This window comes from Gadus morhua, chromosome 15 (genome assembly GCF_902167405.1).
Source record: "Gadus morhua chromosome 15, gadMor3.0, whole genome shotgun sequence".
In the NCBI taxonomy this organism is placed as follows: domain Eukaryota; kingdom Metazoa; phylum Chordata; class Actinopteri; order Gadiformes; family Gadidae; genus Gadus; species Gadus morhua.
Genome location: NC_044062.1, coordinates 8,678,039 through 8,692,348, shown reverse-complemented (window position 1 = coordinate 8,692,348; position 14,310 = coordinate 8,678,039). Strand labels below are relative to the sequence as shown.

General features: G+C 52.4%; 2 protein-coding genes across 2 annotated transcripts; one reads left to right on the top strand and one right to left on the bottom strand.

Moving 5' to 3' along the window:
* Window positions 1-3,840: 3,840 nt before the first annotated feature.
* On the bottom strand, window positions 3,841-10,190 carry LOC115560452 (zinc finger protein ZIC 5). Its single transcript, XM_030379880.1, has 2 exons — window positions 8,664-10,190; window positions 3,841-6,304 (listed from the first exon to the last, which is right to left on the bottom strand). Exons 1-2 carry the CDS (start codon window positions 9,370-9,372, stop codon window positions 5,676-5,678), a joined length of 1,338 nt encoding a protein of 445 aa, XP_030235740.1. The 5' UTR covers window positions 9,373-10,190; the 3' UTR covers window positions 3,841-5,675.
* Window positions 10,191-10,229: 39 nt separating this feature from the next.
* LOC115560454 (zinc finger protein ZIC 4) lies at window positions 10,230-13,250 on the top strand. The gene is made up of 3 exons (XM_030379881.1): window positions 10,230-11,621; window positions 11,773-11,939; window positions 12,644-13,250. The coding sequence occupies exons 1-3, from the start codon at window positions 10,700-10,702 to the stop codon at window positions 12,857-12,859; spliced, it is 1,305 nt and encodes a 434-aa protein (XP_030235741.1). The 5' UTR covers window positions 10,230-10,699; the 3' UTR covers window positions 12,860-13,250.
* The last annotated feature ends 1,060 nt before the right edge of the window (window positions 13,251-14,310 follow it).

Here is a 14,310-nt window from a genome sequence, read left to right as displayed (position 1 = left end):
CTCTCTCGCCTACCTCCCCCATTTCTCTCCCCTCCCTTCCCGTCTCTCTCCCCCCTCTCTCTCTCTTTACTTACACATCACCTATTTCCTCCAAGCTGTGGCGTCATGGCGTTCTGAGCTGGCACTGTTTAGGAGATGTCTTTGCCTTCCTTTTAACATTTCCAGCAAATACCAAGAAGTTTCTCAACAGACACGTTATCAAATGAAAGATTCCAAACAGAATTCACTCATCCCAGCGTTACTTATTGATTGATTAATTTCAATAGTAGCATGATCCACCTCATGAGTCATGATTGAAAGCGTCTGTCTCCTCCTGCCTGGAGAGAGAGAGAGAGAGCTGGTGGCTTCAGGACACGTCGGCGGACCGGAGTCATGTGGTCTGTATTTAACGAGGCCGACATGGAACAGACGCAGGCTGTGCGCTACAGATGTGGGCCTCTCAGACTATGCACCGACGCCATGGCGCTTCGTTCTGTCTTCCTGTCACTTTGAATCCCCGACGATTCTCTCGTCATCACACTCTGTTTTGTTTTTTTTCTGCGCCAGCGAGCCCGCCCGCCCGCCCCGCTTTGAGCGAGTGGATCCTCAAATGCCCTGTCGGGTTTGCTCGCAGACACACACACAGACGCGTGGATGCTAAATGTATTAATCATTTATCGGTGCTTGGCTATTATTCCTCTTTCTCCTCACGCCGCCCGGCAGCAGAGGGTGAACGCTCGGGTCCTGTGTTTGGTGAGGCGCTGGCCGGATTCCATTCAGGGTCTCCTTTTCAGCTCAGCAGGGGCTCTCAGCGGGGGAGCTGATTGGCTGACTGGCTCTTTCAACTTCTCGAGCCACGACACTCAACCACTCGCTCAGAGAGAGAGAGCGAGAGAGCGAGAGAGCGAGAGAGAGAGAGAGAGAGAGAGAGAGAGAGAGAGAGAGAGAGAGAGAGAGAGAGAGAGAGAGAGAGAGAGAGAGAGAGAGAGAGAGAGAGAGAGAGAGAGAGAGAGAGAGAGAGAGAGAGAGAGAGAGAGAGAGAGAGAGAGAGAGAGAGAGAGAGAGAGAGAGAGAGAGAGAGAGAGAGAGAGAGAGAGAGAGAGAGAGAGAGAGAGAGAGAGAGAGAGAGAGAGAGAGAGAGAGAGAGAGAGAGAGAGAGAGAGAGAGAGAGAGAGAGAGAGAGAGAGAGAGAGAGAGAGAGAGAGAGAGAGAGAGAGAGAGAGAGAGAGAGAGAGAGAGAGAGAGAGAGAGAGAGAGAGAGAGAGAGAGAGAGAGACCCCCAATGAAGACAGAAGCACATATTCAAGGGAGAGAATGTGTTTGTTTTCCATCCAGAGTAATTCATTATATAAATAGATGTACATCTAAGAGTTATTGTGATGATTAGGCCTTATTGAATCCTTAATATACATAACTTAAAAGTGAGTTTAGTGTAAATGCTGCCTGAACAGCATTTACACTAAAGGTCATCGATTTTAGAATTCTGTCCAAGGGATTAATGCTGACAGATCGTTTTGATATTGATCCAGTATTGACCATTACGTTACGAAGAACCGAATTTACCGAGTCCAGGTTGAATTTACGGAGAGGGGGAGAGAGAGATTGACTGAGAGAGAGAGAGAATTGGAGAGAGAGAGAGAGAGAGAGACCTGCGTGACGTGCACCGTCATGACGTTAATAAATGAAGATAAGCACCAACCTGACGCTTTAATCTTCCATTGTGTCGGACCGGTGAGGGAAGAAGAGGCGGAAATAACCGTGTCTGGTCCTCTTAGCGGTCTGGGTCGGCGGGACCTCCACCCGGGGGGGACGGGGCAGAGAGATCTCCACCCGGGAGGGGGAGACCTCAGGGGGGCAGGGGGGACCTACACCAGGAGGGGGGGAACCAATCCGCCACAAAAGACCCATCCTCCCGTCTCCAGGGAAACCGTGGGCATGCAGACAATGCGTCGCACTTCCCAAAGCCCTCCTTTCTTCCTCCCCTCTGTCTCCCCCCTCTCCTCTCCCTCCCTCCCTCCCCCTCTTTCCTCCGCCGCTCGTGTTCTCTGTGACACCGCATTGTGTGTGTTTATGCTATTAAAAAAGTGTCTTGTACGAGTCCGACACACACACCAGGGAGAATCGCGTTTCACCGTCGGGACAAAGGGAGACGAGCGACCGTTTCCAGTGACCGGACAGTCATCCCAGTTCCCCTCAGAAGTCGTCCCTCCCAGTAGAGAGGCCTTCCCGGACTGGTTCCCAGTGAAGACACACACGTCTTTTGAATGCTAATGTTTAATGAGTCAATAAGGAACCATGGGAAAATAGATTTGAACACAATAATAAACATACATAAAATATCACAACCACGCGGCAGATATAGTCCAGCTCGTCGCACGCACGCCTGCACACACACACACACACACACACACACACACACACACACACACACACACACACACACACACACACACACACACACACACACACACACACACACACACACACACACACAACAAGAAACAACATTAAGAAGCAAAGGAAACACAGTTTATATCTCTTTACGGCAAGTATAACTCCATATTTTACACGTTTTACATACTTGCTTGCGTGCACCCCTGAACTCACCGCAGGGGGTACACGTATCCGTTTGGAGTCGCGCGCGCACAGACGAACACACACACGCAGACACGTCGCACATGTGCCTGCTCATGTGTTCACAGTTGACATTTTGATCTCTCTCACACGCACACGCACGCACACACACACACACACACACCACGCAGAAACCAGGTCTATCGTGGCCCTATGTCCCATGTGACCCCTGCGTGGCAGCCGCTGGCACGCGCGTCCACGCCTCAGGTCGCGCGCTTTGTTTTGTTTGCGTCACCACGTTGTCCGTCCACTGAGAACGCCTTTCGGACGCACAATTTAAAAAACAGCGTTTTTCGATGAAAGGTTTGCTTCGGGTCCCGCTGGGACAGGGACAGCTGATTTGTCGTAGCGATGCGGGTCTTCCCGAACGGAGGAATGCTTCTCAATGTAGCTCATAGCGAGACTCGGAGCTGGTGTGTGCGTGTGCGTGTGCGTGTGTGTGTGTGTGTGTGTGTTAGGTACCATTCTCTCCATAAGTCTTCCATACCTTGGGGTTGGGCTCTCAGAGTTAACCGAACACTAAACAGAGGTTTTAAGACGACATCTAGCGAACCCCAGTTCCTGTTTACTTCTCGACGTTTCCGAGGAGCAGCATAAAGACCATTCCTGAATGTCCCCCCTGGTGATTAATAAAGTGTGATTTTTTATGAGATGTTCTGTATTAATCCCAGATGGGAGCGGGGGTATTGTAGGGTGAGCCTGGTTCTGGTCCGGTTTAAACCCAAAGCAATGTTCTTCATCATCTTATAAAGTACACTGATAAAACGGTCACAACGGCCTCCAAAACATGAAGAGGACCGGTGAAACCTGCCCTGATTAGACCATGAGGCACAACGCCGCATTGCGTGTCAGATCTTCTATATTAATAACCTTACCCCACTTTTCTATTTTTGTAAGAACCCCCCCCCCCCCCCCCAAACCAAAGCACTTTTCTGTTAACAATCGCCGTGTTCAACGGTGTCTCTACCTTCACCTGACCCGTCAAACTCTAACCTCTAACCTCTCCCCTGTTCCGAGCAGAAGCAACAGATCCACGGCGTGGAAACACATTAATTTATTACTGAGAAGTAGGAAAGGTCTAGAAACACCGGAGGAGGTCTGACGAGGAACCCCCACACTCCGCCGGAGAAGACGACACAATAAAAACCCTGTCCGGGCTCTCGGCTGTCCCGTGTTTAGTCTGAGCTCTGGGGACGCCCCTCGCTGAATGAAGGATGGACAACTCGATGGCCAAAGGACTATTTATTGTGAAACACTGGCAGGGGTCAGGTAACTCATAGAAAACGCATATTAATATTACAGAGAAACACGTTTACAAAACTGGTTTAAGGGCTTTCGATATCTTCAGGTTACCTAAAACACGGGTATGTCTTCGATCCTGGATTGGTCTCCATTTTTTTTTCTTTTAAATGCTTTTGAAAAAATGTATTTTTTTGCATTTATTAAAAAAATATACATGTATGGGAATAAATAGGTTGGGTTTTTTTGAGGAGGGGGGGGGGGGGGGGGCTGGGTTAGGACAAGCGCTATAAACAACGTAAGAAGACATTAAATAAAGGAGACCTCCACACTGGCTCATCGATCCTGGGAGTATGGACCACGGTGTGATCAGACGTCTGTGAACAATTCTGTCTCTGGTCACTGCTGGCCCAGAGGACATGTGCTCTGTGGTCTCAAATCGACCAGATTTACCTCAAATCAATGATGGAGTTTAACAAACATAATTCTCAGGTGAACTCATTCATTAATTGGGCCCAATTAAGGTTTTTAAGAAGGTTTGGGAGTTACAAGTATATCAAAGTATGCTTTTCTATAGGTTGGTCTTTTTCTTGACAGGTTATCGAGTGCTTTCACCGATCAATTAAACCCTCTGATCGTTATTAAACCGGCTGATCGTTATTGAACCAGCTGATTGTTATTAAACGTCCTCATAAGTGTCGGAGCGACCACTATGAAGCTATCGCGGAGATACTTTGAGAGAATACATTTACATCAGGTCCTGCTTGCCGTACCCTCGTCGTCATGGATACCTGGCGGGGGGGGGGGGGGGGGGGTTCTAAAGGACGGTTGGCTCTGTTAGTTTGGCAACGTAGAACATCTTATGGGAAAATATGACTTCCATAATAGTAAAAAGTATAAAAAAAACGACTGCTTGCTCAAGCAGTAACGCAGCTTGCCCACTGCATCCGTCCGTCAACGGATGACGGAAGTCATGGCTGACTGATGGGGGAGTCGTCTTTACAGAGGCATTCGTCAGCCAAGCCCGGAGCTGATGGATCCAACGGAGCGGATGGATCCACAATGCATTGCGGCTCCGCCCCATTCAAAATCAATGGGATCCGTCCACGGACGGAAGCAGTGGGCAAGGGGTGAAAGTTTGGAGGGCTCTGGTTTTTCTGTTTGAAACGTTCTATCAAACCTCTCTATATTAGTAACTAACGTTAGACTAACGATGCGTTATAGGGACTATCACCGTGTAACACTTAACGTCAAAATGTTTCCTGGGTGATGATCGGACCTTCGGAAAGAACCTCTCCCGTCGTGTTTTTCGTATCGGTAAACAAAGACAAGAACGGGGGGGGCGGAGGAATACTGATCAGTGGCGGGAATTCGCGGTAGCGTCGCGGGACCGAGGCGGAGTCTCTGTCCTCTAATCCCGAGCCTCGAACCTCTAAAGGTGTCGCTGTTACAACCGTCCCCAACACAGTCCCATTCAAAACAAAGCGGTCCAGCAAGGCCCCACACACACAGACACACCGCCTCTCTGCCCTGACCTGACCTTTGAGCCTTGGAACGACGCCAGCCTCTAACCTCAAACCCCCTCGCTCCCCTGATACCAGGTGTGTTTTTGTGTGTGTTTGACGGGGTGGTGGGGGGTGGGGGGTGGGGGGGTGATGACAACTACGCACACACAATCACACCACGGTAGGTCCCCGGTCCCCCTGAGCCGAGGACATGAAGCCCCTGATATGAAGTCCAGCAGAGGGATCCGGACCCTCCCGGCCGGCCCTCCTCCACGCGTTCACCGAGTCCGCCGCGGCCAGGCCGCGGGCCACGGGGCCCTACGTGTTGTACTCCTCGTCGCTGGGCTCTGATTTGATGTCCTCGGGGTTGAGCAGGGGGAACTCCTGGTGCACGGCGGTGCGCGTGCACACGTACCACTCCTTAATGTTCGACACCTGAGGTAGGCAGCGCCGCTGGCCGCGGGCGCCCTGCTTCTGCTGGGCCAGGCGGCTCTTCATCAGGCCCGACAGCGACAGGTCCAGGGGCACGGCCGTGGGCGACGCGCTCCGCAGCCGCAGCATCTGGTCCAGCTCCTGCCGCTGGAAGCCGTCGGGCCGGGAGGGGAAGTAGGGCTTAGTGTCGAGCAGGGAGGGGGACAGGGGGTGCAGGTGGTGGTGGTGGTGGTGGTTCATCTTCAGGTCCAGCGGCTCGAAGGGGTTCTGGTGGGGCTGCAGGCAGCGCGGGCGCAGGACGGGGTCGTAGGGGTCGCTGGGGTCGGAGGTAGGCGAGGACTTGACGTGGACCTTCATGTGCTTTCGCAGGGAGCTAGGGTGCGTGTAGGACTTGGTGCAGCCCAGCGCCTTGCAGTCATAAGGCTTGGAGGCCGTGTGCACCTGGGAGTGCTTCTTGCGGTCGCTGCTGTTGGCGAACCGTCGCTCGCAGAACTCACACTGGAAGGGCTTCTCTCCTGGAGGACGATAACGGTCATGGAGGTTAGCTTTAGCAGAGGAGGCTAGGTTCAACATGTTCCACAGGGTTAGCTTCAGCCCTGGTAGCTAGGTCCTACACTTTCAATGGGGTTAGCTTTAGCACGGGTAGCTAGGTTCCTCAAGTTCAATAGGGTTAGCTTTAGCACTGTTAGCTAGGTTCAACCCATTCATAAGGTTAGCTTTAGCGCTGAAATCTAGGTTCAACAAGTTATACAGGGTTAGCTTTAGCACTGGTAGCTAGGGTCAACACGTTCAATGGGGTTAGCTTAAGCAGAGGCAGCTAGGTTCAACACTTTCAATTGGGTTAGCTTTAGCAGAGGAGGCTAGGGTCAACACATTCAAAAGGGGTTAGCAATAGTGCTGGTAGCTAGGTTCAAAATGTTCAATAAGGTTAGCTTTATTAGTGGTAGCTAGGTTCAACAAGTTAAATAGGGTTAGCTTAAGCAGGTGAAGCTATGTTCAACACATCCAATTGTTTACAACTTCTGCAATCTTCAGCCATAACTAAGGTCAGGGTGTTGCGCTTCAAGACAAAAGGTTATGGGTTCAAAGCCCAGTGGTAGGCTCAACATATTCCATAGGGTTAGCTTTAGCAGAGGAGGCTAGGTTTAATACTTTCCATACGGTTGGTCTTAGCATTTCCAGCTAGGTTCAACCAATTCAATTGTTTACAACTTTTGCAATCTACCGCCATTGTAAGTACGATGAGGGTGTTCTGTGCACTCCCAGAAAAAAAGTTCTGGTTCAATACCCCAAATCTCCCTGCAGGCAACATTGAGCATTTCCCCTTAATATTTTGAATTTTGTTTCTAACCTTTATTTAACCAGTTAAGTAATTTAGAACCAACTCCGATATACAATGTCTGCCTGGCCTTAATAGGGAAGGGTTAAGGGTCTTAAAAGGAAGTGTTAGATGACAGCAGCACACATCAAACATCTCCAACACACCCATCCCCTCCAAACACTCCCAGAGAGCATGACATGCAGAGCCCACAGCCCAGCACACAAACCCCTGTAGGGGGCTAGCAGAAAGCAGCACTCTGGCCCCTAAATCGTGGAGCAGAAGGAGCCATGCAGAAGAGGAGACAGCAAAACAGACCTGGGGGGGATCTGAGTGGGGGAACAGCTCCACATATCGGTGACCCCCCCCAAAGCCAGTATCTGCTCACTAACGCCCAGTAGGGTCCTCACTAAAGGCTGTAATGGTGACAGCTAGTGAGCCGGGTTCGACACAGTCAAACCACATCCTCAATAAGGTGGTTAGCATCGCCCAGCCAAGCATGTCAACATCTCAACTCTTGTGCCCTCACAACTTCCTGCTCTGATTTCTAAGCACATCAATGCAATGAAGAAAAGGAACTTATTCCATTGACAGAATATCAGATGGTCTCAGAGGCCAGCAAGGTGGAACGTGATTGGTTGAGAGCGGCAGCCCCACATCAAAGGACAGACCTGTCTGAGTCTGTCGCTGGTGAGCCCACATCTGTCTGCTCACAACGCAACACCAGGGCTGGTGTGTGTGTGCTGTGTTTGTAGTACTACTATCAAACACCATATAAGGTGGGTCTAGGCAGCCTGTTGTTGTGATGGTATATATATATATATTTTTTTTAATATATATATATAGCATTACCAATCGGGTTAAAAGATTCATTAACACGTTTAGCCATCATCACTTCAGCTCAGTTTAGTCTAACACGTCCGCTACACAATATGGTAATTCATGTAGTTAATTAGCAGTAATAGCAGTAGTGGTAATTTAGTAATAGCAGTATAGGTGCAGTATTTCAACTTCTATTAAGAGGTAGTATTTATATTCTGTGATAAACAATCGTGGGAATTGACGTCAACCTATATATGATCCGAGGCTATACTGCTGATTATTAACCCTCAGAATATACATCAACTTCAGAACGGAGCCCTGGTAAGACTCCTGGTAACGCTCCTGGTAATATTCCTGGTAACACTCCTGGTAGTATTCCTGGTGATCCCAGCCGGCCCGGTCACCTCAGACGACTCCTAGTTTGGGGGGAGGGGGTGTGCAGGCAGGCAGGGGGTCCACGTCAATCACCGCTCGGCTAAGCCCTGTAAACACTCCTTCTCCTTCTCCTGCTCCTTCTCCATTTACCCTCTCCATCCATCCATTCCACACACCCAGCATCGACACGTTCACACCGAGCTGGCCCCAGACCGAGCACCGCACCACTGAACCGAGCACCGCACCACGGCGGCACCGAACCGAGCACCGCGCGGGTCGCCCGGTTGTTGTGGGGGGAGGCCCGCAGCTCCGGGTTCCCTAAGAGATGGAAGGGAGATGGGGGGGGTGGGGGGTCCTACCCGTGTGGGTGCGCGTGTGTATCTTGAGGTTCTCCGAGCGCGCGAACATCTTCCCGCAGCTGGGGAAGGCGCAGGTGAAGGGCTTCTCGCCCGTGTGCACGCGGATGTGGTTGATGAGTTTGTACTTGGCTTTGAACGCCTTGCCCCCCCGCAGACACTCGTCCCACATGCACACATGGCTCGAGAGAGGGGACTCGAGCCCGGCTGCGACGTGCTCCGCGGTGACGTGGTCCACCAGCTCGTGCATGGAGCCGAAACTTTGGTCGCAGGGGGTCCGCCTGTCGAGCTGCTTTTGTCTGGACGAAGTTCGCTCCCTCTCGGTCCACTTGCACACCAGCTCGGTCTTGATGACGGCCCCCCCCTTCGAGTAGTCCAGCAGGCCGTCCGCCGCCCCCGCCGCCGCTGCCACCGCGGACGCGGTGGCGTCCGAGGCGGCGGCGGCGCCGGAGCGCTGCTGCTGCGGCGGGGGGGCGATGTTGCAGGAGGCCCCGGAGTTGTTGTTCCCCAGCGGAGAGACGAGGCCATTGTGCCTGGTCACACCGGCCGTCCGCTTCATGCTAGCCACGGCGGGCTTCCCCGCTGCCGCGTCGCCGGGCGCGGGCCTCTCGTCCCCCGCTGAAATGAGTCGAATCCTGGCGGCTCTGGGGAATCCGTTCGGTGTTCTCGGCCCTCCTTCCCGGGTGTTTTTGTCGAGGGGGGAAGAGCGCATGCGGTCGCCTTGTTACCCCCCGCTGCTAGTGTTGGATCCCGGGAGCCAGACCCTCCTCCGCACACACTGAATGGAGGGGAGTCGAGTCAAAGGAAACGGAGCGGGCCGCGTTCCAATGCGAAGAGCGGCGCGCAGCCTTCGCTCGCTTCCTTCGCCCCCTCGGATGTCTCCTTGTCTCCTTCCCCGGATCCTTTTTTCTTTCCCCCCCTCGTTTCGATTATTATTTTGTCCTCGCGCTACATTTTGAGTCCCGCCTTTGTGATGAAACTGTCGTGCACGTCGCGATCGCGATGGCGGGTGCGTGCCAACACACAACACGACACGGCCCAGCGGGGGGTAGACCCTCTGCTGGGATGAGGAGACGAAGTGACGAGGAGACGAGGTGGCGACCGGGCGCTAAACACATTGGTAGCACCCTGGCGCTGCACGCACATTTAAATGAGCACATTAATTAACATGGAGGTGACTAGACAACAGTTATTCATTCATAGAGAATAGCGGAATAAGGCTAAATAAGAATAAGGAATAATACTAATAATACTAAATATTTTACCATCTGTTGTTGTGAATTTCTACATTATTATGAATGTTATTAGCACCGGCATCTATGCCTTTACTCAAAACACGTCAATAAACAGAGGCTTGATACCATTCATTAATTAAAAGCCTGAGTTGTTGTTGTAATTAGAATGTTGTGACATAATTGCGTCTCTTTGCAACAATAGTCGCCGATAAACTAAACCTAGTTTACACAAGACAGAAAACTATCACCGTCCCTTCTCTCACACAAACACACGCGCGCCCGCGCGCGCAAACACGCACACGCACGCACGCACACACACACACACACACACACACACACACACACACACACACACACACACACACACACACACACACACACACACACACACACACACACACACACACACACACACACACACACACACATTGTTTTGTTTGTACGGATAGGAGCCTAGCCCCTCCTTTATGGATCCAGGGGAACTCCCATTGGCTGGCCGCTGTAGGCCACTTAAACGTCTGACCAATGGGACGCGGTCGCTGTTTGTGGGACCCCCGGGGTTCTTAAAAAGGGGGCGACGGGGTAACTCTAGGGCCACATTAGAAGGGACGCCGGACCAACTCCCACACTGACGCAGCCTGAACGTTTAGCCTCAGCTGTTCTGTTTTGGTTGACTTGAGTCGAGACTTCTTTCACTCTTAACACTTTCTGCTCTCCCCCTGCGTCGCGCCTCGTGCACGGTGTTTGAGTCCGTTTGGATACCAGCAACCCAGGAGCAAGGTACCTCCAGAGAGAAAGAGAGAGATGCACCTGCAGCTCGAGCGGGACCCTCCGGGTATGTTTGGGGACCCCACCATGGCGCTCCAGCTCCACGTCGCGGGTTCTTCCTACAAACACAGTGGGGACCCCCACCAGCACCCCTCCGCGTGCCACGGCCGCGAGGACCCCTCCGTTGCCTCCTCATACGCCACGCGGGACTTCCTGGCGCGGAACCTGGGCTTCGTGGCGCCGGAGTCCTCATCCCCCGGGGCTATCGTGGACCGCCAGGCCCAGGAGCACCTATTCCGGTCCATGACCAGCTCCCTACTGCCGCACCACCCGGGCGGAGAGCGCCCGGCGCACGGCCACAGCCAGCTCCGATTCCCGGGATTCCACCCACACCACCACCACCACCTCCACCACCCAGAGCAGCAGCTGGTGGGCCGGTTCCCGGGGCTCCCCGCGGGGGTCGGGATGGAGATGTTCAGCCAGGATCAGCTCCACCACGGAGCGTCCGGCGCTCGAGGCGAGACCTGTGGCGACTACGGCCCCCCGGGGGGGCTCAACATGGGGCTCGCGGGCCACCATCACCCCGGGGCGGGGGCGTTCTTCCGGTACATGCGCCCGCAATACACGAAGCAGGACCTCATCTGCCGGTGGACCGGGCCGGACCACGCGGCAGAACCGGCGGGCGAGGCGCATCGGTTCTGCGGGCGCACCTACGGCACCATGCAGGAGCTCGTGACGCACGTCTCCGTGGAGCACGTGGGGGGTCCCGACCAGAGCCACCACGTCTGCTGCTGGGAGGACTGCCTGCGCGAAGCACAGCCCTTCAGGGCCAAGTACAAGCTCGTGAACCACATACGCGTGCACACCGGAGAGAAGCCCTTCACGTGCCCCTTCCCGGGCTGCCTCAAGGTGTTTGCGCGCTCGGAAAACCTCAAGATACACAAGCGGACGCACACAGGTAACCGTTTTACTCCATAGTTGCTGCACGTGCACTGTTGTATTTAAAATGTTATATTTGTAATTCTTAAATTTATCAATGCCAATTTAGCAATCATCAAAGCCGTCAATCATCTCCGAGTTTGACACGAGGTGTTCGTTTCTGTCCGCAGGGGAGAAGCCGTTCGTGTGCGACTTCTTCCAGTGCGACCGGCGCTTCGCCAACAGCAGCGACCGCAAGAAGCACATGCATGTGCACACGTCCGACAAGCCCTACGTGTGCAAGATGTGCGACAAGTCCTACACGCACCCCAGCTCCCTGCGCAAACACACCATGAAGGTAAGAGCGAGGAGGGTTTGGGGATGAGTCCATTGGGGATGAGTTGTCTAGGCTACTTTACGCACAGCAGCAGCCCCGTTACGCACGGCCTGTAGCCCCTCCACGGACGATCCTCTGCGAGTCTAAGAAAGTTCGATGCACTGAGACTTAATCATGTTTTGTTTGTGGTTTCAATACTATTATTATTATTTTTTTTAGAAGTATTTCCTTAGATGCTCTTTACATATATCCAACAATCAATTAATCAATCAATCAATCAATCAATCAATCAATCATCTAACACATAAAATATAACCCAGTATGTGGGTCAGTTCCAGACCTGTAGAAGCCATCCAATCATATGATCCGGCCCAAATGAACCGATAGGTTGAGAGTTTGGATGTTTTTAGCTGGATATAAAAAAATCGGTGTCCGTGTGTGTAAGGGTGACTGTGTGTGTACGGCTATGTTTGTGTACGACTGAGTGTGTGTGTGCATCTGAGTGTACTTCTGAGTGTGTGTGTGTACGTCTTAGTGTGTGTGCGGGTGTGAGTATGTATGGCTGTGTATGTGCGGCAGTGTGTGTACATCTGAGTGTGTGTGTGTGGCTGAGTGTGTATGCTGCTGTGTGTGTGTGTGTGTGTGTGAGAGGTGTGCATGCATGTGTGGCAGTCTCCGGTGCGGTGTGTCCCCTCAGAGGTCCTAACGTCACTCCTCTCCTTCAGGTTCACGTCTCCCTCGCCGACGCCGACTGCTCCCCAGCGACCAGCAGCGGCTACGAGTCCCTCTCCTCCCCCCAGGAGGCGGGCTCCCCGGGGTCCGACTCCCAGGGGCCCGCGTCCCCGGACCCCGAGGGGCCCCCCCGCGGCCCCGTTCCGTCCAACTACAGCGAATGGTACACGGTGGCGGGCCAGGAGGTCCGGGGCAGCGGCTTCATGTGAGGGCCCCACCGGGCGTCGCCATGTTTACGGATGAGAGACCCCCCCCATTAACAGGCCAGGCGGGGGGGGGTCAGGTCCTGATGCGGTGGCCGCCCTCCCCAAACCCAGTTGGGAACCTTCTGCACAGAGCTCAAGGTGCGGCCTCTTGGTCGCATTATTTCATTTTTATAAATCTCAGGGTTGGGGTTCGAGCTGAAGCAGGTGGTGCCAACTCCCACCTGGAGGGGGGAGATTGGGGGGTACTTCTGGGTCACAAAGGGAGTGCACCACGCCAGACCAGAGGTAGAGCGGGATGGACCTCTGGAGAAACATGGCCCAGGGTTACTCTGAAGAGGAGGTCTCTGAAGAGAAGGTCTCTGAAGAGGAGGTCTCTGAAGAGGAGGTCTCTTAGGTGAAGGTCTCTGAAGAGGAGGTCTCTGAAGAGAAGGTCTCTGAAGAGGAGGTCTCTTAGGAGAAGGTCTCTGAAGAGGAGGTCTCTTAGGAGAAGGTCTCTGAAGAGGAGGTCTCTGAAGAGAAGGTCTCTTAGGTGTAGGTCTCTGAAGAGAAGGTCTCTGAAGAGCAGACCAGAGCCGGCTGACCACCGTTTCCTGCGGCCCGAAGCTCAGGCAAAGTTGTATCGGCTGCGGCCATCTTTTTCCTCTTTCATGTGACCCAGCATGAAGCGCTGCTGTGACAGCAAGCAGCCAATCAGAACTCAGTAGCACTGTAGTTTGGACGCCCCGGTTGGGTCGATACAAAACCAAAGACATTCAGAGAATCCACTGAGAAGTAAAGCGTGCAACGCATGTCGTGGGATCATGAGTGGACATGTTATTAAATGGTTGAGCGTTTTGAAAACAAAATATATTTTTTCATGATTTCCTCATATATTTTATTATTTTGTATTATGATTTTTTTGGAGACAATCAAACCGTCTCCTGGGCGGGACCACGTCTGCGGTTATGGACCACCAGGGGAGCCAATTGGACTCAGGGTGTCTGTGACGATGAGCAATAAAACACAGGGATTCGATTTTTTTTGTTACTTTTAGATAGAATTTAGCATATATATTGTCAGAATGTTGTTTATATTTTGGACTTGCAGAAAGAAGCGTGTGAGCTCCGTGTGTATCGACTCCAAGACAACAATAAGCTATTGATTGCACCAAAAATAGAGAAAAAAGTTGTTAATACTGAAGTGTTCTCTAAACAATCCTAGACTACTTGTGTGCTGTTTACAAGGACTGGCTGACCAAAGAATGTTAACAATTGACCTGAGAATGTGAATCAGAAAGTGCCAAAACGTTGTAAATTAATCTCTGAATGCAATAAACCTCCTTTATATGTCGTCCGTCTAAGCCTCGGTTCTATATTGCTATAAATAAACCTGCATACATCAAAAGTCCATTAACCCAAACATCCAACATCAATACGATGAACGCTTATTTCTGAGCCGGCCCCTAATTGGTCAAG

Excerpts from the sequence above, each read along its gene's own strand:
- LOC115560454 (XM_030379881.1), top strand. The coding sequence starts at position 10,700 with ATGCACCTGCAGCTCGAGCGGGACCCTCCGGGTATGTTTGGGGACCCC. Across the intron at positions 11,622-11,772 it reads ACACAAGCGGACGCACACAG|GGGAGAAGCCGTTCGTGTGC; the intron begins GTAACCGTTTTA and ends TTCTGTCCGCAG. Across the intron at positions 11,940-12,643 it reads TGCGCAAACACACCATGAAG|GTTCACGTCTCCCTCGCCGA; the intron begins GTAAGAGCGAGG and ends CCTCTCCTTCAG.
- LOC115560452 (XM_030379880.1), bottom strand. The coding sequence starts at position 9,372 with ATGCGCTCTTCCCCCCTCGACAAAAACACCCGGGAAGGAGGGCCGAGA. Across the intron at positions 6,305-8,663 it reads ACACACGCGCACCCACACGG|GAGAGAAGCCCTTCCAGTGT; the intron begins GTAGGACCCCCC and ends ATCGTCCTCCAG.